The sequence below is a fragment of the Octopus sinensis genome, linkage group LG14 (assembly GCF_006345805.1).
Source record: "Octopus sinensis linkage group LG14, ASM634580v1, whole genome shotgun sequence".
Classification (NCBI taxonomy): Eukaryota; Metazoa; Mollusca; class Cephalopoda; order Octopoda; family Octopodidae; genus Octopus; species Octopus sinensis.
Window position 1 is genome coordinate 43,154,267 of NC_043010.1, and position 20,410 is coordinate 43,174,676.

A 20,410-nucleotide genomic window follows, 5' to 3' on the forward strand; every position below is an offset into this window, starting at 1 on the left:
GCATACTATATATTAATAATAATTTCAAATAAGAGTAAGAATAGAAATTATCCTAATTATTCTTAATTAATAGAAGAAAGTTGTGTTTAGAAACACTGACCGTATGAAATAACACATAAATAAGTGTTTATGCTAAATTTTGAATTATATATAAAAGATTTGAGAGGAAGATATTGTGAATTAATTATTCGAATTTGGCGAGAGAATATCTACAATTTAGTTGTAATTAAAACTTTACCGTTAAGTAGAGGAATTAAAAACATGTAGGGTTTAAAAACAATTAAATGGTGAAGTTAATGATGAGAGTTAACTCCCTTGAAAAATATCTATTAATAAAAAAAAATATAACATTCTCTAAAAATTCACAAAATGAATATTTTTATTGTTTTTCTTTTTGTATGCACCAATTATGTGTACAATTTTTAGGGGAATCGTGATTCTAAATAAAAGCCGAAACCAGAATTCAAATGATTTTTCTAAAATATGGATAGAAACAGACAACTGAACGCCTGGAAATTTATATTTTATTTTAGTATATATTCTTAGCTTCTTTATATATGTATACATATACAGACACATATCAACATATTTACATGCATTTGTGAGTATACACATTAATAAATATGCATACATCTTGAGAGGAAGAGAAGGGTAAGCATATATAGAATAAATACTGAAAGAGATTGGGGGACATTAGTGTTAATATTTTTAATGAAAAAATGTCTTAGTGAGAAATTCGGACTGAGGCTGGCTTAATTAATCCAAGACACTGTCTATGTAAACAAACCTAAGCCCTACCACCCAACACCACAACTAGGCCATCATGGATTATTTCCCTTCCCAAGTTTCTTGCTTTTCAACAAACCCCAATCAATAGAAAACGTGCGCATTATCTGAGCTATGTCCCGTTTTCCAGGCTGTCAGACAGATCTAATATGCTTTAGAAAATAGAATTGGAAAATCTGACAGAAACATTGCTTGTGACAATATCGAAATATCTCATTTCAAAATCTCCCATGTAAGTTAACATTGATAACGATGCTAATCTGTATGTGTAGGCAAGGCTGTATGTTCAATGTATATACGTGTAAGCGTACGCAGTCTAAATATGTGACAATGTTTATAGTTATGTACATCTATTCTCTACACAGTTATTATATGCATGCATTTGCTTACGACCTGTCTAATGCTATGCAGATACATGTAATTATTTATTCTTGGCAGTTGGCATGCTGCAAAACAATATTTCTTGTGTTCGTGATTTTTTGATGAGGATTTTGTTTGTTTATTTGTTGCACTGTCCCTTTCTTCTGCTCGCCTCGCACCCACCTCTTTATTTCTATTTCTCACTTCTTACTCTCTGCTTCACTCATTTTTACTCCGCCCTTCCCTCATTTATTTTCCTTACCTCTTCATCCCTCGAGTGCATGTGTGCTTAATTGTATCAAAGTTACGCGCTTTCATGTTTTTCTTGCAGTCTGGTTTACTCCAGACGGGCTCTGAATTCGGGCAGATTCATATTGTTTCCTGCCAGTCTACCTGCTTTCTCATGGATACATGCAAGGAATTTATGGATCCTGTTTTAGCATTTAGCATGTCTTAATTAAAGATGCTTTCTCTGTGGATCATTCATCTAATTTTTTTTTTTTTTTTTGCTTAACTAAGAATCAAGCTGAAAGCAGAGAATATGCTATTAACCTCCTTGCTAGTACTCATTGCTTGAGTCTGTAATACGGCAACCCCTTTTATTGAATAAAACTGAGTCTAGATAGTATTTGAATACCTCTGCATTAATAAAATATCCGAATGGCGTCATTACCATATATGCGTGTCAGAAATGCAGGTTTAGAAAATGATGTTTTGCAGTAATAGTCCATTGCTAAGTGTTTTTGCTCACACCACCATCATCATAACCGCTTTTTCATCATCACCATCATCATCATCAGTATTATTTCTCTCAGTAAATTATATTGTCATTTAGGCAAAACTTATAAATGCATAAACTTGCTGAAGAACAACGTCAATTATGTTAATTTCAACCGCAAGTGTAGAACTTCAATAAGGTCAGGGTGGTCAGAAGGTGCTTTAAGGAATTCACCTAGGAGAATCGAAACTTTAATGCAAATTCGATTTTGATTCACTATATTTAATGCTTCCCAGTAGTGTTTCTCACAGTGGGATGAATATATATAAATATATATATATGAGGATTGAAAGGGGGTGGACAAATTGGCATGTTTAAACTTCAATTTGACCATCACTGATAAATAAAGAAGAATTATATGGATATAAAATCTATTGCTTTCTCATTAATAGAGGGTGATGCTTGTCTGTTTGAGACACCCTGTTATAATATATACAAACGAATACATTCCGTTTATACTATGTGAATGAAATACTTGGTTGATATACACTTATTTAAAGCTTTATGAGGTACAGATGATATTGGTTTATTTATTAGATACGTCTATCACCTGTTTATGTATATAAGCAATGCTTTATGAAATACCCATCAGTACCATTTATTCAATCTTTGATTCTAGTCTAGTCTGGAATTTTAGCCTCTGATTCTATAATGTATTGAAAATCTCCACAATATCGCTAATTCATAAAGATGACAATAGTAAACATAAGATGGCAACATTGTTGGAATATAAGAATCTGTTACATATTCATTTTTAAAGATGTTTTGGAAGCAAGATATTTCGTAGGCCACTTATGTCAACTGGTACAAGTATCATATTCCTTTTTAAAACATTGTATTGACAGAACTGTTACATACTGATTAATAAGTGACAGCCACAGGACCTGTCATAGATTTACTTTTCCTACATTATAGGATTAGTAAATAATTGGTAGCAGGTTCATAGTTAGTACTGAAACCTAATACATCACATAAAAGCTGATACATTCATTTTGCTGTCATTGTCATCTAATTTGTGGTCCATCTGTTATCTTTCACATTGTGAACTAATCCTTTTTGATTTCTCTCAGCAAATCTACTTACTCCAGTTTGCCTTATTAAATAGGCTCCACTCCTTCTCTTGAGTAACTGAGCATCTTAGAAATATATGACTAAATAGCAGTAGATCCCTCATTGCTCACCTTTTCTGCTCATCAGATCCTTCATCGTGGTACCTCTCCATTTTTTATCTTGTCTTATACTATGGTTCTCCTGTATCCCATATGTGATGGGAACAGCTCATCTTTTAAGTGGATTAACTCAACCTCACAGGTTAAATAACTAGCTTGATTGCTCTTTTTTTGGGGGCTGCATACACCCACAAAAATTTCACACATATGCTATTCTCTTCACATGCCTGTATACATACCATCCACACCACCATAATTCACTAAACACACATATACACATTATACACACTTGCAAATAAACCACATACCCTGTACTTCCCTTCACTATCACTCTCTTTCTTATAAAATTCCATTTCCTATCCTTACCACCTTTGTTTCATGATTATAAACTCATATGCACATGATTTTCTTTTTTGCTTTTTTATTCCTTCCTTTCTCTTTTTATGATGAAAGACAAATATTTCAAAATGTAAGAAGATTCATGTACTTTTCTTTATCCCTGCATGTGCTAATTTATTAACTTTGCATTTCCATTATTTCTTTGTGTTGTATTTAAAATACTGTCTTAGACAAAACATACACACATTGAATAGTAAAAATCAGAAAAGCATCTCTACAGCTGTTTCAGTAGCTAGAGTAAAAGCACCATCATTTATGTGATTATGTAATTAACATATATAATTATTTAATTATCACATTTAATGTGAAAGGTTAACAATTTTCTCTAGAGAAAAAAAAAATGGAAATTAAAATGCTGTTGCTGTTTTAAATAATCAATGAGACAGAGAGAAGAAAAAAAAAAGACAGATAAAATAAAACCCAAAAAGAAAACAATAAATAAGAAAGGAAAATTTTCAGAGGGAATGAATGATGTTTTCTGAGAAACTGGATAGCCCATTGCATTTAAATTAATTATGGTAGTTAATTACATAATTATAAAAACGATAATTTACTCTATCAATTGAAGTAGCTGTAGAGAAAATCAAACTCTGAATCATATATGAAATTTATGATTTTTCTGCTTTTCTAAATATGTTGCTCTGAACTATCATTTTAACTGATTCTATATATACAAGTAAATTTACTCCACTAATATTCGTTATAATGCTATTATGTATTCAAGTTTAACAGTGTGTTAATAATTGAGTTCTTAAATACAGTGGATATATTTTATGATGTTTATACACACTTTTCCAGTGTATGGTATTTGTAAGTTTGTGTTATTAACAAAATAAAGAAAATTCAACACACATTGTAGAATAATATATTTTGTATATTATTGTAGACTATTTTAAATATTGCCAGCCAGTGTGAAACTCTAGGTTATGGCTAGAATAAAACAATATGCACCCTCAATAAAATAATATATAAATACTGTTACGCAAATTCAAGTCACTTCTCCATGAACGTTTGAATTCAAGTAACAACTAAAGAAAAAATTGCTGTTAAGTCCTATGAGGAAGAAAATAAAAGAGACTGAATCCATTCAACATTCTAATTCCCTTCTTTCTTATTATTGTTCTTATTTGATAGGAGGCGCAATGGCCCAGTGGTTAGGGCAGCGGACTCGCGGTCATAGGATCGCGGTTTCGATTCCCAGACTGGGCGTTGTGAGTGTTTATTGAGCGAAAACACCCAAAGCTCCACAAGGCTCCGGCAGGGGATGGTGGTGATCCCTGCTGTACTCTTTCACCACAACTTTCTCTCACTCTTACTTCCTGTTTCTGTTGTACCTGTATTTCAAAGGGCCGGCCTTGTCACTCTCTGTGTCACGCTGAATATCCCTGAGAACTACGTTAAGGGTACACGTGTCTGTGGAGTGCTCAGCCACTTACACGTTAATTTCACGAGCAGGCTGTTCCGTTGATTCGGATCAACCGGAATCCTCGTCGTCGTAACCGACGGAGTGCTTCCATCCCATCTTATTTGATTCTCTTTAAATCTCTATATGATTTGAAAAAGTCAAAATAACTTACATGATTTTCATAAATTAAATTTCAATATTACACTGCTGAAAAATTAATTAAGATTAAAATAAGTATATGCAATTGGAATTCTATTACTTGTGTGTGTGTGTGTATACATACAGATGTTACTCACTGTTACTCAAGAAAGATGTCTCTGCCTTGTGTGGACATGTGCTATGAATGGGCAATGAAGGTTGGGTTAAAAATAGCCTGAGATTTCTGGTTTTATGATACAAAACCTTTCATCTTAAATTAAAATCTGTCAAATTCATGAAAGAAGCTTTTTATTAAGTTATGTTTCAAACAGCAGTTTAATGATAAACATTTGAAATATGGTCACATAATGGTTGAATATTAAAGATTAGTTAAAGTATTGAAGGCCTTAATAAAAATAAAATTACCTTTTTAAAGAAAAAGTTCTGTAAATATTGAATAAATACTGTTTAATACAGTAACAGTAGTCTAATGACAAAAAATAATTTAGGATGTAGTTTTCCTGTTCATGAAGATTTATAATCTACATTGCACAACACTAATTGTAAAAATAGCTATATATTAAGTCAGTGTAGTTCCCACTGAAATCCAAGTTATACAATAACCACAGACCAGTAATTGTAGCAGGATGAAAACTTAATTGGCTTAATTCTGTGCTTTCTAATGCATACATTCCAATCTCTTGAAGTGTAATCTAAGTACCCTATATCAGTTCTTCTGTTATATGCCCTCATTTAAGGATATTTTTTACTAGCAGAATACATCATCCATTTGTGTTACTTGTAAACTCCAATCATTGTGGTTGAGCTCATATTGATTTAACAATATATTTGCTCTTATTTAGTTACTACTTGAAACTGCCCTACAACATTCAACAAAGAAATTCACTTCATAGCTTTGGTCCTAATGCATAATACTTTCAACAAATATCTTTTTCCATAGCCTTAGCTCAGCCTTATGAGTGATATCAAGCTGAGGCCTGTCAGACTGATGGTACCTTTGTCCTGATGAACTCCACCATCATCACCTGGCCTTTGAGCACCTTTAGCAAACCCCAGTCAGTTGCAAGCATTTGAACCAGATCTCTGATCTCAAAATATCTTCTTTCTAGCTTCCAGTGTTGGAGGCCTTTAAATATATGATGGTTGCTGCTCTTCCACTTCTAAGTCATAATAAAAAAAAATAAGCAACTTTTCAGGTGAAGAAAAATTTCCTTTTATCATTGACTAATAGAATCCCCCAAACTTCTTCCACATTCTCTGTGACTTACAAAGTAACAGTAGCTTTGTTTCAATCTGTAATATATTTACCTTATTATTTACATAACCTCCTTACTTTGGTTGATAACATGGTACTAATACATGTAGTACACTTAATGTGTTGTTTGTACTTGGGAAACTTCTTCAACATTTCTAAAGCTATTCGTTGCATTCCATTCCATATATAAGCTAAGTTAGATGTTACTCCTTGGTTTTGAGCATAGAAATTCTCATACGACATGGTTGGGTTTTGAATGTTCATACTGCCAACTAAAACGTTAGTTTAGGCTTATCAAGGATGACCATCAGTTTTATTTTATTAAAAAATTTTTTTTTCATACTTTCACAACATACTTTCACATACTTTAACATGTGAGGCTGATTGAAAAGAAATTATGTTACTTGTGTGAAATGTATGTCATAGTCGAAACTTCAGTAGTTGCATATTTGTGCAGATCTGCTCCTCTTTTGTTTTATGTTGGGACTACCAACTGGTCTCATTAGTCCTGAACAGCAAGAATACATTAACAGATATAGATTTTTTTTTCTTATTTCCTTCTTGGATTTATTTGCCTAAAATAAACACTCAGACTAGTATTAGAAAGATAGTCTGTTTGCCATTTTAGATTTACTCTAAAATAAACCTAAATAAGCCCAAACATGTAAATTTTGGTGTATGTGTGTGTATGGGCATTGGTCATAACATTGACTAATCTAGAATCATTTTAAAAGAATTAAAGTAAAAGATACAGTATTAATTCTTTTCTTCTTTTTTTTAATAATGATGCTAGCATTTTACTTGTGAAAAGCAAAGTTAATTGAAATAACACTTCATATGTTACTGATAATTTTTGTCATAACAAAAAGGATAAAAAGTAAAGCTGACTTTAGTTAGATTTTAACTCCGAACTGTACAACACTAGGAAAAAGTTAACAATTATCTGTAAAGTGTAATGTTAATAAACATCAGTAAAACATGTTAGTTGAATGTATTGGTTGAAATGAGAAATAGTTTTTATATATTAAAACAAAATTCTTCTTGGTAAAAGTATCACTTAACATTGTTCATTAGATTGTCTATGGGTCACATACTCTCACCTGTGCTGTGTTGTATCTGGCAAAGACACTAGGTAGACCAAATATTGTAATATTGAAGAGCAGCTTATATTATAGGGTAAATGATGAGATTGTACTGCAGCTCAAATAGTGATATTGGAGGGCATCTACAATGTAATACTGATGTTTGGACAAAAGTGTAATATTATATGCCATGACAACATGTAATATCAGAGCAGCTATATTATTATATTGTAGGACAAGAAAAATATTATATGACATGACATGCCAAATTGTGATATTATGAGCCAAAATGTGATATACAGCAAGACAAAATATAATACTAGAGTGGAATCAAAATGATATTTTTGAGATATAATGTATTAGATTGTAGAGCACATTAAATTTTGTAGAACAGTAAAAAGCTGGATATTGTTGAGCAGGCATAGTTTGAAACAGTAAAATTGACATTTTGCTTTCTCTATTGCTGTAACTGATGAAACTGAGTTTGCTTTTTATATTTATATGAGTTAATGAAAATTAGTGTCGGAAATACAGGAGATAAATTTCACCATATAATATGTTATATGAGTTTATGTTTGTATGCATAGGCTGTAGTTCTACCAGTGTCACATGTAACACCTTTAAACTATAAAACATTTGTCACAAAACAAATATTTCTTCTTGCAAAGGTTCATGAATTGGTACTTGCTTGAGGAAGTATTGTGTGTGTGTGTGTATATATATATACTCACACACACACACACACATATATATATATATATATATATATATATATGCAAATAAAAAAACAGGAAAAAACAAAAGTCAATTAGACGTACACAGTGAATATATTAAATTGACGTTCAGTAAACATTTTAGTTTGAAAAATAGGAGTGGAAATGATGTTTTGAGCATGCCTCTTCATCTGAAAGAGGAAAAAGTTCTGAGAGGAAGAAAAGGAGGAAGAAATAGTCCAGAGAAAAGCACATATATTATTACACATGCGTCATTACATGGTTGAAAAATAACTGACCAGAAGTTGGACGAGATAGAGAATGTGGTTGTAGAAAGGCAGAAGGGTGCAAAAATGGCCACTGTGTGTGAGTATGTGTGTGTGTGTGTGTGAATGCATGTGTTACTGTGTATACATGTGTTTGTGTGTGTGCATATGAGTGTGTGTGTACAGGTATGTGTATGTATATATGTTTGTGTGCCAGTGTGGGCAAGGAGTACATGCTATGATATGCAAACGTGTGTGTGTGTGTGGGGGGATCTGAGTTATGTATGTGGGTGTGTGGAAGGTGTGGAAGATAAATGGAATGAGAAAAAAGGAGGAGACATCAGAGGAAAGGAGAATGAGAGGGAAAAGAGAGTTGGAAGCAGTTACAAGAAGGAATGGGTTGTGTTAAGCCCAAACAGTGTATGAGTTTGTTGTGTGAAAGTCTGGTGGAAGTGGTTCCATGGTGTAAGGCCAGGCTGAAGTCAGTGAGGTGTTTGGTGGAGTGGTTGGCTGAGCAGAATTGACAGGTGATGGGGGGGGGGATTTTGGAGGCAGATATCTCATAAATGTTCTGCAAATCTGTCAGCTTGATGGTGGCCAGACTGTCCAACATATAATGGGCTGCAAAGGGTACATTTGAGGCAATAAATGATGTTGGAAGAGATACAAGAGAAAGAGTCAAGGATATGAATAGTGTGTTGGCTAGTCCCAGTGAGGGAGGTGCTGTTGGTGTGGCACTGGGGTCTGGAGCAAGGGAAAGATCCAGGGAGAAGGGAAGGGCTACAGACCAGTTGCTAGCATAGGTTTCAGGCTCATTTGAAGGAGGGAAGGTGGGTTAGGGAAAACAGAAGGTTGCAGGATTGGATAAAGGTTGAAAGGCCTGTAAGATTTTCTAATGAAGGGGTAGGGTAGAAGGGTCGAAAAAGAGGGGAAAGGAGATGCAGGTGAGAGACAGGTGTGAGGAAAGAGAGAGGGCTGAAGTGCAGTCAACTTAGTATGCACAGGTAAGGGCAACATGGACAAGATTGGAGGGTATTCACAATGAGTGAATAAACGGGCCAAATATTGAGACTGAGTCTCAAAATCTCAGTCACAGCTGCACAGACATCAGGGATGGAGGAATTAGGAGTAGTGGATATACCATTTAGTTTGGGAGGGGTGGAAGGAGAAAAAATTGAGGTGGAGTTGGGAATTAGTAGTTTGAAAATGCTGAAAGTGGTAGAGAATGATTGAGGGCATCATTAGAGAGAGAGAGAGAGTTGAGTTGTCCAGGAAGTTGAAAGAGATGACAGAGGTGAGCTCAAGGGATGGATGAAAGGTAGAAACAGAAGAGGTGAAATTACTGAGTCATTTACTGCAGTTGTCTATGTACTGACTATAGTTCTAGGTAGGTCAGTGGCTTGAGAGAAGATTTAGGCCTTGACATAATCAACAAATAAGTGGGCAAAGTTGGAGCTCATTCTCACTCTCACAGTGACTCCAGATATATATATATATATATATATATATACACATATATACATACATATATATACACCACCTAACTCAGTACCCTCACCACACACACCACCATACAAACACCCATACACTGTTCCACTCTGTACTCACATCACACCATTATGCACACACCCACACACACCTTCCCACTCCACACACACTAGCACCCAACACCTCCCAGTACCCACACCACACACCATTATGCACACACCTTCCCATTCCATAAACACCCAATACCTGCCAACCCTAACTCCTGTCACCCCCTATCCCACCTCTCAACCCCTAACTCTTGGTATCTGTATCCTACCTCACACCTCTATGCATTCCCCCACAACACATTATTTTCTCCAAAAAAGCACACAATGCACATGTACACGGATAATATACACACACACACACACATGCTTAAAACACATACAACTTTCACACACATACATACACACGTGCACACACACATACTTACACACGTGCACACACCACCCGAACAAGTACATATCAACTGCTACACACACGCATTTGCACACACACACAAATGCACGAAATGCACATCACTCAGTGCACGCTCTAATTTACTTGTACACATACACATGCTCCCATATACCCGCACAGCCTATGATTTTGCACATGCACACACTCACACACACACACACACACACATGTCCATATGCACTAACACATACACGCCAGTTCATGAAGCACACATCACTCCACAAAATGTATGCATTAGGTCAATTATACACATACACACAGGACCACATAATTTTAAGCTCACCCACATATACATTCACATGTGCTCGCCCCTGTTCACACATACACACTCACACACACCATTTCTCACATATGCACATGCACTTGGACATCCTAGTTTGACCAGGTCACCTTTATTATCTCCCTTTCACTCAGCCTCTTTCTTCTGGCCTTTTCATTGTGTTGAACCATTAATCCCTACCTATTTTTCTTCTCTTTGTTTTTTTCATTCTCTCTCCATTTTTTTTTACCTCTCAATCCTTTCTGTCAAAGAGTGTAGGCTCAAAATGTCAAAATCTTTTCCATTCTTCCCAAGCATTACACTTTAAGTGACTGACACTTTTTTATACAGCTGTCTTCATCCATGCCCATCAGACAACAAAACCAGCACAGTCTTCTCTCTTGCACAATACATGATTCCTCTTATGCTTGATTTTTCTCTTAATACCTTGGTGCTGTACATGCACACTGACATTGCACACCCAACAGAATATACTAGCTTCATTCCTTTCTAGTCTTTGTATATGCTCTGCATTCAGTACCCATGTTTCACTACCATGTAGCATTGCTATTTGTATATAAGCATCATAGTCTGCCTTTCAATCAGAGAGAGAAAACTTTTGTCATCAGCAGATGTAGTAGTCCTCTGAACTTTCCCCATCCAATTCTTATTCTAGCAACTATACTTTCAGAACATCCTTTTCCACTACTTACAGAAAGTTCCTACTACCTGTAGGACACCTCCAGAGCATTCAAGAAAAATCTATTTCTTGTGTGTAATTAGTTTTTATTGTTTTTGTGCGTCTCCTACATACAAAGGCTACTTTCTCTGTTAGCCTTCTTGTGAATCCACTCTACCTCTTGTGTGCCCATAACTTGCACTGAATACATTGTATGGAATTCTTACCTCCACCTTTCCCTATATATCAAGCTGGGCCATTTATCAAATGGGATTAGAGTCTGTCTACTTTTCTGCTAACTAGAACTTTAAACTTTAAGGCCCTGTATTCTTTTCTAATTCTACTATAAATTCTGTTATCAGAACAAGGTCATCAGCATATAATAGTTCCCAAGGGCAGTCAGTCTTAAATTCCTCTGTTTTGGCCTGGAGGACTATGATGAACAAAGCCCTGGTGAACTCCTATGTGTACTCTAAATTCATCACTGTACATGGCTAACTCTTACTTTACTGACAGTTCTGTACATGGCTTGTATGGTGATCATAAGCTATTTGTCTATCCCTGACTACCTCAAAGGCTACCAGATCACAGAACATGGGACTATGTCGAAGGTTATCTCCTGTTTGACAAATACTAAGTATAATGGCTTACTTTTAGCTACCTGCAGTTGTCTTATTAGGAAGATGGCATCAGTAGTACTTCTCTCTGACACAAAACCAAACTGCAGTAGATATTGAAAAGAGAGAGGGAGAGAGAGGAGATGTAAAATAATTAGCTATAGAAATTACATATTAGCAAATGAACAAAAAAGCATAAAACTTAGCTGGATTGATGATTCTTGAAGCATATAGTGGTGGTGATTTGATGATATGCTCAAAATTAGGTAATTCCCACATTGGTCAAAATATGGATATGCATTAAGCATGTTTAGTGTGCAAAACTCGGCCTGGCTTGGAAAATTGTGGTGTAGGAGGTATCCTCCACTTGGATAAGATAATGTTAATATGTCTAGTGAAAAATTTTAGTTCTAGAATTTAAGTAACTGTTGTAGGTCATTCTTTTTGATTTATAAAGGCTGCATCTCCCTGACCCATTCACATACAATTTTGATCTCTCATGGTCCCACCATTTAATGCTGTAAGTAATGCTATTCTCCCTTGGTTTCCAGATGTGGTTTTCTAACACCATTTTATATCAGGTACTTGAGATGACTTTGGTTTTGTATACTTTACTCTTTAGTTTCAGTCATTTGACTGTGGCCATGCTGGAGCACCACCTTTAGTCGAACAGATCGACCCCAGGACTTATTCTTTGGATGCCTAGTACTTATTCTATCGGTCTCTTTTGCCAAATCGCTAAGTTATGGGGATGTAAACACACCATCATCGGTTGTCAAGTGATGTTGGAGGGATAAACACAGACACACAAACATATACACACACAGACACACACATATACACACATACATATATATATATATATATATATATATATATATATATATATATACATATACATATATACGACGGTCTTCTTTCAGTTTCCGTCTACCAAATCCACTCACAAGGCTTTGGTTGGCCCGAGGCTATAGTTGAAGACACTTGTCCAAGGTGCCACGCAGTAGGACTGAACCCGGAACCATGTGGTTCGCAAACAAGCTACTTACCACACATCCACTCCTACGCCTATTGATTTTATATTGCTTGCCTGTTCTAGTTAGTATAAATCTTCATTTCTGAAAGTGCAATCTGGAATAGTTCATTTGGTAGGTCTATTTGAGATTATTTTCTTCATGTTGGAATTGCAACTATAGCTTACCTACACAGAATGCCTATCAAAGATTTTTCTTCATATGGTTTTCAAGAAAATGCTTATGTGGTAAGACCAGGAACTTTTTCTCTAAATCAATCCTAACATTTAAAGAGATAGGTGGGCATAAAGCTTATTTTCTTATGTCTATTCTTAAGTCATAAATGTGTGTTGGTTGGGGCATATGAGATCTCGGAATCCACTCACTGCTAGGGCCCTATATTGTAATCTGATACTACGTTACTGAATATTTCCTTAGAAAAGGGGGTTTGAAATACTTATACTGATGTTACGAGATTTTTAAAAACAATTGTTGACAAAAAATAAAAGATTACTTACTTATATATTCAAGCTTCTTGTTGGGCTTATAGAAGATTTGTAGGCATCTGAATATGGGTTTAGCAAAATGCTTAGGAAGTAATTTTAAGCCCTATGTTGGTAAGCATAGCTAAGAGGTTGTTTTCATAAAGTATGACTATCACAGCTGTGTCATATTTCTAATCCATTGTCTCAGTAGAAACCAGTACTGTGGGTGAGGAATTTGGTTTTTAGTATATCAAGTTTATATGGGCTTACAAGTTTACATATATTAGCACTGTCAAAAATGTTCTGATTCAAGTTTTTTTTACCCAAGCTGACTCTTGTTCAAAGGGTAGGATTGTATGTATACACATTTGTAGCTTAGATATCAGGGTTAATTAAATATATATCTATATTCCAGCAAGTTGTGTGGAAGCTGTAATAATTACATTAACCTGTAGATTATGGAAAAGAATTTGTTTTGCATATGAAGAGTGCTTTGTAAATATATTCTTAGAAATTTAATGTTTAAGCTTTTCTTTAGCTTTGTGATTGTATGTTTAAATTTATATTTAATTTTTTTTTTTTGTATTTATTTTGATGTAAATTCTTTTTATTTTTAGATACTGCTTCACAACATGGACACATCCTGGTTGCCAAGTGCAAAGAAGTTAAATTTTCGTTCATATTTATCCTCTTTCATTACATTTTCTACAATATGGAAATGGGATTTGGCAAAAACTAAACTTTCTTCTTCATCATGATTTGCAGAGAGAATCAAGAGCCTCGGGCATAAATGTATTAGTGATGTTGATAAAAATTATTTGATGGCATTTTAAATTAAATCACGTATCAAATATTGATTTCAAGAATACTATGGTTGTCTACTGGAAGATTTTGTGGAGGTTTTCCAACTAATCCTGATAATGTATACTATACCATCTATGTATTCAGTTGGTAAACAATATATTTTTGATATTACTGGGAAAGCTTTCACACAAGAAGATTTGGTGAGATCTGAGGATTATTTTGACAACAATAGTGAAAAACAGTTCAGCTATACAAGCCAGCCAACATTTCCTACACAACCCAATATGAATCCTCTTGAACAGCCCACTTCAACAGCAAGTTCGACAAGTGAAAACTATGTACCTTATCGAAAACCTTTTCCTCAACAAACTGTTTCTTCTCAAGGTACTGGTGAAACGTCAAGAAATTCAGAAGCTACAGAAGCTGAAACTGAAAACACAAACTATTCTGGTGATTGTTGCAGTGAACAACAAAGAGCTCGTAACTGCTCAACCAGTTGCTACAGCACTCCAAAAGCCCACAAGTGTGCTCACTGTTCAAAGACTTTCGCTCGGAGAACTTATTTAAAAAGTCATGAGCGAGTCCATTCTGGTGAGAAACCTTTCAATTGTATGTATTGTCGTAAAGCCTTTTCGCAGCGAACAAACGTTCGTAGTCATGAGCGAACACACACAGGTGAAAAACCTTATATGTGTTTAATTTGCCGTCGATCTTTTTGTCAGCAGAATGAGCTGCGGTCACACGAGCGTGTACATACAGGTGTTAGACCATATCAGTGTCATTTTTGTCCCAAAGCTTTCACTCAGCTTACCAATCTGCGGAATCATATAAGAATACACACAGGCGAAAAACCATTTGTATGTATTGTGTGCGCTCGCTCATTTACTCAACATAACGAACTTCGAAGTCACGAACGAGTTCATACTGGAGAAAAACCATTTAGTTGTTCCATGTGTTCTAAAGCTTTTTCACAAAGAACTAATTTACGAAATCACGAAAGAGTTCACTCTGGAGAAAAACCATTCCAGTGTATTTACTGTTCGAAATCCTTCTCCCAGAGAGGTACGTTAAAAAATCACGAACATACTCATACAACAGATAAAAATCAAGTAAAAACGTCTCAGAAATCTGCATCGTTGTCTTCATCTAATTCATTAAGCCATCATTCCAAAAGTCAAAGTCATGAGCAAAAATCTAGACAGCTGGGACAACAAGAACTTATTCAGCCTGCTTCCTCAGCTGAACCATGCCAAAAAGAACCATCAACTTCAGCATTCCATCATAAACCACAATCATCATCTGTCATTTCAAAATGGGTTAATTCGACATCATCACATTCAAAGTCTCAAAGCAATTCATCTGTTTCTCGTATATCTCATGCAAACACACACGGACGTGTTTCTCTTGGAGATGACAGCAGCCGCAAAGAAATACAATCATCCTCATCTATTAGATTTCAGCAGGTACCAACTATTCCACCAGTAATAATGGCACCTTCCTTTTTGCACCAGATGACCCAGGGCTGGGAAAATACCTACAATTGGCCCCGTGGATTTCCTATGGCTGCTGCTTGGAATACATCAGGGAAAAATATTTCATCTGTATATTCTCATGAAGGAAAGTTGAAAAAACAAAAGTCCTCTTCTGGAGATATAAATAAAGGCAAGAATATGAACTCTTATGATGTGAGGAAAGAAATTCAATCAAGCTCCAAGTAGCTATGAGGCTGCATTTATATATTTTGTAAGCTGTTAATCCTTATCTCATAAATATATTAATAGTAGAGAAGGCTGTATCTTTATTAATCTTAGACACTTGGACACTGATATCGATATCTCTTTGTTTTAGAAGTGAAGAATTTAGAACTTTTGAAAATATTTCTGTGATGCTTCTTTTGCTAAATGAATACATGCTTATTTTATTTCAGTTGTATTGTTATGTAAGCAAAGTGTTGGTTCTAATTAATTCTGATTTATTGATTTTAGTCTGAAGAAAATGCCTTTTACTTGAATAAAAAAAAATGGACTAATTTTGGTATATATTATCATCTTGTTTTTCTTTTGAATGGATTGGTACAAGCATGAGTGTACTTAAAAAGTTTGCTTTGTGACTATTTGGCTTTGGATCTGATTCTATAGTGTGGAGCCTTGGGCAAACATCTATTATTTTCTCATTTTGGACAATGCCTTGTGAATGAAATTTTGGTGGCAGAAACTGTATGAAAGCTTATCATGTGTGTGTATGTATGTATGTATGTATGTATGTGTGTGTATGTATGTGTGTGTGTATGTTTGTCATCACACACCTTTGCATTCACACAGCTTAAGCTTCAGTGACATTGTGTTCAATATAAACAAAGAATTTGACAGTTCAGCAGTTTGTTGTGTGAAAATGTGGAGCAAAATCTTTTGCTTGAAAACAAGTAAGGAAAGAAAACATCAGGAAAGACATCTGGCTAGAGAATACTATCTCACAAAGTCTCATCCAAGCCAAGCCAATATAGAAAAAGCAGATGTGGCAGTGATGGTTATGACGATGATCAATGTCATCATCATTAGAATAAGCCAAGCTAAATATTTCCCTGAAATTAATTTTTCTTGTTTCCTGCAATGACTTTTCATTAGGGATTAATTGATCACCAAAGTTGTTTAATGGACTTTATCTTCTGCTTGAGCAGTTCTTATATTTCAAACCCTGTTTAAGGTAATTGATGCTATATAGGTTTGGTACTCATCATCTCTTTCGTGTTCACATTGATGTGCTGGAGATAAAATTGAAAGAAAGGCCAAAACCCATGGGAATATTCAAATTCCTGTGAGCTAATGTGATATTCAGTTGAATAGTGATGTGTTTTTAGAGCGATAATCTATTCCATTATGTGATGCCTACTTACAGTTAGGTGGACTACAGTAAAGTGTTGATGACAGGATTGTCTGGTACTGTATTGACTTAGTCGTCTGCAACTTTAGACTAATTCTGTTAATTAATTCATGATTTGTCCTTTTCTCTTATTGTCTATTTTCCTCTAATAGATAATCACACTATTACTAACTGACTAAATTCCAGTGAGCTGATGTCTATAGAATTCTGTTACCATTTGTTAAGATTATCTTGAAAGTAACTTCCTGTATCATCAACCTTTAATGTCTGCTGTCCATGCTGGCATGGGTTAGACAGTTTGACTGGAGCTGATGAGCCGGAGAGCTGCACCAGGTTCCAGTCTGATTTGACATGGTTTCTACTACTGGATGCCCTTCCTAACACCAACCACTTTAGGAGTGTAATGGGTGCTTTCACATGCCACCAGCATGGGTGCCATTTACATGACACCAGCAATGACCACGACTACAATTCATTGGTGCCATGTAGATGGCACCAGACTACAATGCACAGGTGCCATTTACATGGCACCGACAGCAACCACAACTACAATTCATGGGCACAGTGACTACAACCATGACTCATGGGTGCAATTTACATGGCACTGCCAATGACCACAACTCATGGGTGCCATTTACATGGCACCAACAATGACCATGATTCCCAAGTGTCATTTACATGGAGCCGTCAATGATCACAACTACAAAGCATGGGTGCCATGACTACAATGCACAGGTGTCATTTACATAGCACCGGTGGTGACCACGACTATGATTCATGGGTTCCACTTACATGGCACCAACTATGACCACAACTATGATGCACAGGTGCCATTTACATGACACCAGCATGGCTACAACAACGATTTCACTTGGCCTGACGAGTCTTCTCACACACAGCTTATCACCAGAGGTCTCGGTCACTTGCCATCACCTCTGTGAAGCCTAACGTTCAAAGATCATGAGTATACCAATTCTCAGGTATTACATTTTCCAGTTTCTCATCTAAAAAGCATACTTCTAGCAAAGTTCTATATTGTAGTTCCCTCTACTTCTGTTCCATTCTTTCTTTCAGTAAAATTTTACTCCCATGTACATCATACTCCATACCATAGTCTCTTGTTAAATCCACACTATGTCATTTTACCTTTTCTCATTATTTGCTTCAACGCTTTGTTTTGCTGGTACTGGTGACATGCTAAAATTACTACCTTCACTTATAGGGGTTACTGAAGCTCTGTTTGCTGGGCCTCAAGGTATTCTTTTCCTGCTGAAAGCATATGCATACACCTATTATTCATCTGCTGCATGGTAACATTTGTACTAGCATTTTAACAAAAATGCTTCTGTAAAGACAGTGAAAATATTGTCAATTTCCCCAAAGAGGGACACAATTCAATTTTTAAACAATAACCAAAGCACCTTCTCCGAAAGGGGGAGGGTTACGGTTTACAATTATTTAACAAATGCAACACAACAACATTTCCCTGACAAGGAACCAACAAACGTGATTACAATAGTCAAACAGTAATAATAATAACAACAAACCTTTTTAATGTATCCCCATTTATGTGAAACCACTTATTCAAGTTCAAGTCATTGATGCAATTTTATACGAATTGCTAATACACACACACATAATAAGGGCGAAAAATTGAATATCAATTTGATTAATATGAATTGAAAACCAGTGGTGTAGCATATAAGACCATAGCGGATCTTCTTCTAGCAAAAAGAATGACCACTGTTAATGGTTCATCCCTGTTATATGATACTTTCACTTTAATAGTTTCAGTATTAAAATGAAAGTGTCTGCATTACAATAGAGAGATGTTTTTGTTTCACTTTTAACACGTAATACTGAAATAGTGGGGAAGATATGATATTGCTGTGGGGTCGCCATAGGGAAAAAGTTAATTTTGCCGATGACACTTCCTGGACCTTAAGTAAGGCATGTGTAAATTTGAATGAAATTGGTTGTGTAGTTCTCAAATTTTAGGGAAATACACAGACAGACACACATTCTCAGTTTTATATATATATATTATATATAGGATAAGATTGTTAATTTAAATATCGATCTTATAAAGTGGCCAGCATGGGAATAAAAACCTTCAAAGGTAATAATTATTATTAAAATTATAATTTAAGGTGTCTAAGAGATACCTCTACGCTGGAAATAGCAGTCAAAAATTGACTCTAAAACTACATTAAATGTTCATACAGCACCAGGGGAGAAGACAAAAGGACAAAATAAACTAGCAAAAAATTACTGAATAATTCCAGATCCTGGATTTCTGGCTCTACATAAGAAATGTTTTGCCTCATCAGTGGAATATACAGATAGTAACATAAATACACACACACATATATATATATTGTTACGAACCTGCCGTTGCTCAACTCGAACTCGGGACCCTAAGTCGAGCGACGACGACGACCACGCTCAGTCAAATCGGAAATCCACCACAGCAAGCGGTGGGGGATGGCAGCGAACGCAAACCAGTAACCAGTGACCGGAGACAACAAAAACAACAGGAAGAGAGAGACAGCCGAAGGCAGTTGCTTACATTTACAACAGTTTATGCAATTGTTACAACATCAATCAAAGCGTAATACATTGCAGATACATTAAAGAAAAACATTTAACAAATCGTACGGAGTTAAAAGAAAAACAATCAATGCATGCACAATACACAACGTCCAAAAACAATCCACATTAAAGCATTTCTTATGCAGAGCCAGAAATCCAGTAATTTTTTGCTAGTTTATTTTGTCCTTTTGTCTTCTCTCCTGGTGCTGTATGAACATTTAATGTGGTTTTAGAGTCAAGTTTTGGCTGCTATTTCCAGCATGGAGGTATCTCTTAGATACTCTAAATTATAATTTCATATATATGCAGTATACGGATGTCCTGAAACCATACTTGGTGTGTGTTATTAATACGTCCTGATGAATGCTGGAAGGTATATCAGCCGAAATGTGTTAACAACAAAGATGAGGACAAATATCTGTCAAATGTAAATAATGTAGTTAGGTTTCTTTTTCTAACATTTTACATAGTTCAACCTACACAAGATAATGTGTGATAAACAAAATAGGAATTTTGAAAGAAGTTTCTGTAAAACTAGTTTTTAACCACTGAATGCAACTAGTGGCCCACCAGAACAAAACAGTAGTCAAAGGGGCTCATAGATAAAAAATGGTTGAGAACCCTTTTTCTAACTGAATAAAAAGAAATTAGTTTCACTGAGATAGCGACCCATGACAAATATTCTCATTCTATTCAATTTCATAGCAAATTTCTTCAGATTTA

General features: G+C 35.3%; 1 protein-coding gene across 1 annotated transcript; it reads left to right on the forward strand.

The window, feature by feature from the left end:
* Positions 1-816: 816 nt before the first annotated feature.
* LOC115218789 (zinc finger protein 271-like) lies at positions 817-16,037 on the forward strand. The gene is made up of 2 exons (XM_029788722.2): positions 817-1,018; positions 14,029-16,037. Exon 2 carries the CDS (start codon positions 14,332-14,334, stop codon positions 15,931-15,933), a length of 1,602 nt encoding a protein of 533 aa, XP_029644582.1. The 5' UTR covers positions 817-1,018; positions 14,029-14,331; the 3' UTR covers positions 15,934-16,037.
* Positions 16,038-20,410: the final 4,373 nt, after the last annotated feature.

Bases quoted from the DNA above. Each gene is read 5' to 3' on its own strand.
- LOC115218789 (XM_029788722.2), top strand. From the start codon at position 14,332: ATGTATACTATACCATCTATGTATTCAGTTGGTAAACAATATATTTTT.